Raw genomic sequence first — 1,995 nt, 5'->3', positions numbered from 1 at the left:
CAAACCTCAGAGTCGGTGTGTCTCTTACCTTCACAGAAACTTCCAAATATAGAACAGAGTTAATTTAAATTAGAAGCACCAGCTCATGGCTCAGCTCCCCAAAATGCAGGATGTCTGAGAAGAATCAGCCAGGTACAAGATTTCTCAAAAACAACCTTTGCACATTTGCCCAGAAAAATAAACCTAACTTCTACCAGAGAGAAAACATCTGTTCTTCAATTCTGGGATTTTTTTTTCCACTTCATTCTCACCCTCAGATCTCCAGCCTATGTGGAATCCATGGCCAAGAATAATCTCACCATAGTAACTGAGTTCATCCTCATGGGCTTTCCTGACTATCCCGAGTTGGAGATCCCCCTCTTCACGGTGTTTCTGAGTTTCTATCTCATCACCTTTCTGGGGAACATGGGCATGATCATTCTGATCCAGGAGGATGTCAGACTCCACACCCCAATGTACTTCTTTCTGAGCCACCTCTCCCTGCTAGACACCTGCTACACCTCGGTCATCACCCCTCAGGTCCTGGCCACCCTGGCCTCAGGCAGGACGGTCATCTCCTATGGCCAGTGTGCTGCCCAGTTCTTCTTCTTCACCACCTGTGCAGCCACTGAGTGTTTCCTGCTGTCGGTGATGGCTCTCGATCGCTACGTGGCTGTTAGCAAGCCCCTGCTCTACACCGTGGCCATGCCTCCCCAGGTCTGCTGGGCGTTTGTGCTCGGAGCCTACGCCTGTGGGCTAACAGGGTCCATCCTGCGTACCTCGTGTACGTTCACCCTCTCCTTCTGTGACGACAATCAGATCAACTTCTTCTTCTGTGACCTTCCACCCCTGCTGAAGCTGACCTGCAGTGACACAAAAGATGCGGAGATTGTCATTGTCTTTTTTGGCAACTTTGTGATTTCAGTCAACGCTTTGGTCATCCTGACTTCCTACCTGCTTATCATCAAGGCTATTTTGAGGGTCAACTCTCCACGGGGCAGGGTTAAAGCTTTCTCCACGTGTGCCTCCCACCTCACTGCTGTGGCTCTGTTCTTTGGGACCCTTGCCTTCATGTATCTGTGGAGTGCTTCAGGCACATCCCTAGAGGAAGCCAAGGCGGTGTCTGTCTTCTACACTGTGATCATCCCCATGCTGAACCCTCTGATCTACAGCCTGAGAAACAAGGATGTGAAAGCAGCCTTCAGAAAGGTCGCTGGTAGGCTCCAGGTGTCCCAGAGCATGTAGATCTGGGTGAAAGGCTCTCTCGGTCCATTTTGTTCCCCATATCAACCTATCCCTAACAGGTATCAGCAATATATGCAGCCTGTATCCTCAGAGAGACAGTAGTCACACAGGCACACGAGAAAAACTGCAAATCAGCAGCAACATGGATGGACCTAGAGATTATCATGCTAAGTGAATTAAGTCAGAAAAAGAAAGACAAATACCATATGATATCACCTATTCAGTTCAGTTCAGTTGCTCAGTCGTGTCCGACTCTTTGCAACCCCATGAACTGCAGCACGTCAGGCCTCCTTGTCCATCACCAATTCCCAGAGCTTACTCAAACACATGTCCATTGAGTCAGTGATGCCATCCAAACATCTCATCCTCTGTCGTCCCCTTCTCCTCCCGCCCTCAATCTTTCCCAGCATTAGGGTCTTTTCAAATGAGTCAGCTCTTCACATCAGGAGGCCAAAGTATTGGAGTTTCAGCTTCAACATCAGTCCTTCCAATGAACACCCAGGACTGATCTCCTTTAGGATGGACTGGTTGGATCTCCTTGCAATACAAGGGACTCTCAAGAGTCTTCTCCAACACCACAGTTCAAAAGCAGCAATTCTTCAGTGCTCAGCTTTCTTTATAGTCCAACTCTCACATCCATACATGACCACTGGAAAAACCATAGCTTAGACTAGATGGACTTTTGTTGGCAGAGTAATGTCTCTGCTTTTTAATATGCTGTCTAGGTTGGTCATAGCTTTTCTTCCAAGGAGTAAGCATCTTTTAATTTCA

General features: G+C 47.9%; 1 protein-coding gene across 1 annotated transcript; it reads left to right on the top strand.

Annotated features, from left to right (window-relative positions):
- The first annotated feature begins 279 nt into the window (after nt 1-279).
- On the top strand, nt 280-1,224 carry LOC145525327 (olfactory receptor 9I1-like). Its single transcript, XM_081538111.1, has one exon. The coding sequence runs from the start codon at nt 280-282 to the stop codon at nt 1,222-1,224; it is 945 nt and encodes a 314-aa protein (XP_081394237.1).
- Nucleotides 1,225-1,995: the final 771 nt, after the last annotated feature.

The sequence above is a fragment of the Giraffa tippelskirchi genome, chromosome 11 (genome assembly GCF_054371585.1).
Source record: "Giraffa tippelskirchi isolate mGirTip1 chromosome 11, T2T-mGirTip1v1.2.pri, whole genome shotgun sequence".
Lineage (NCBI taxonomy): Eukaryota > Metazoa > Chordata > Mammalia > Artiodactyla > Giraffidae > Giraffa > Giraffa tippelskirchi.
Note: the sequence above shows the minus strand (reverse complement) of the source record. Positions and strands in the feature narration are given on the sequence as shown.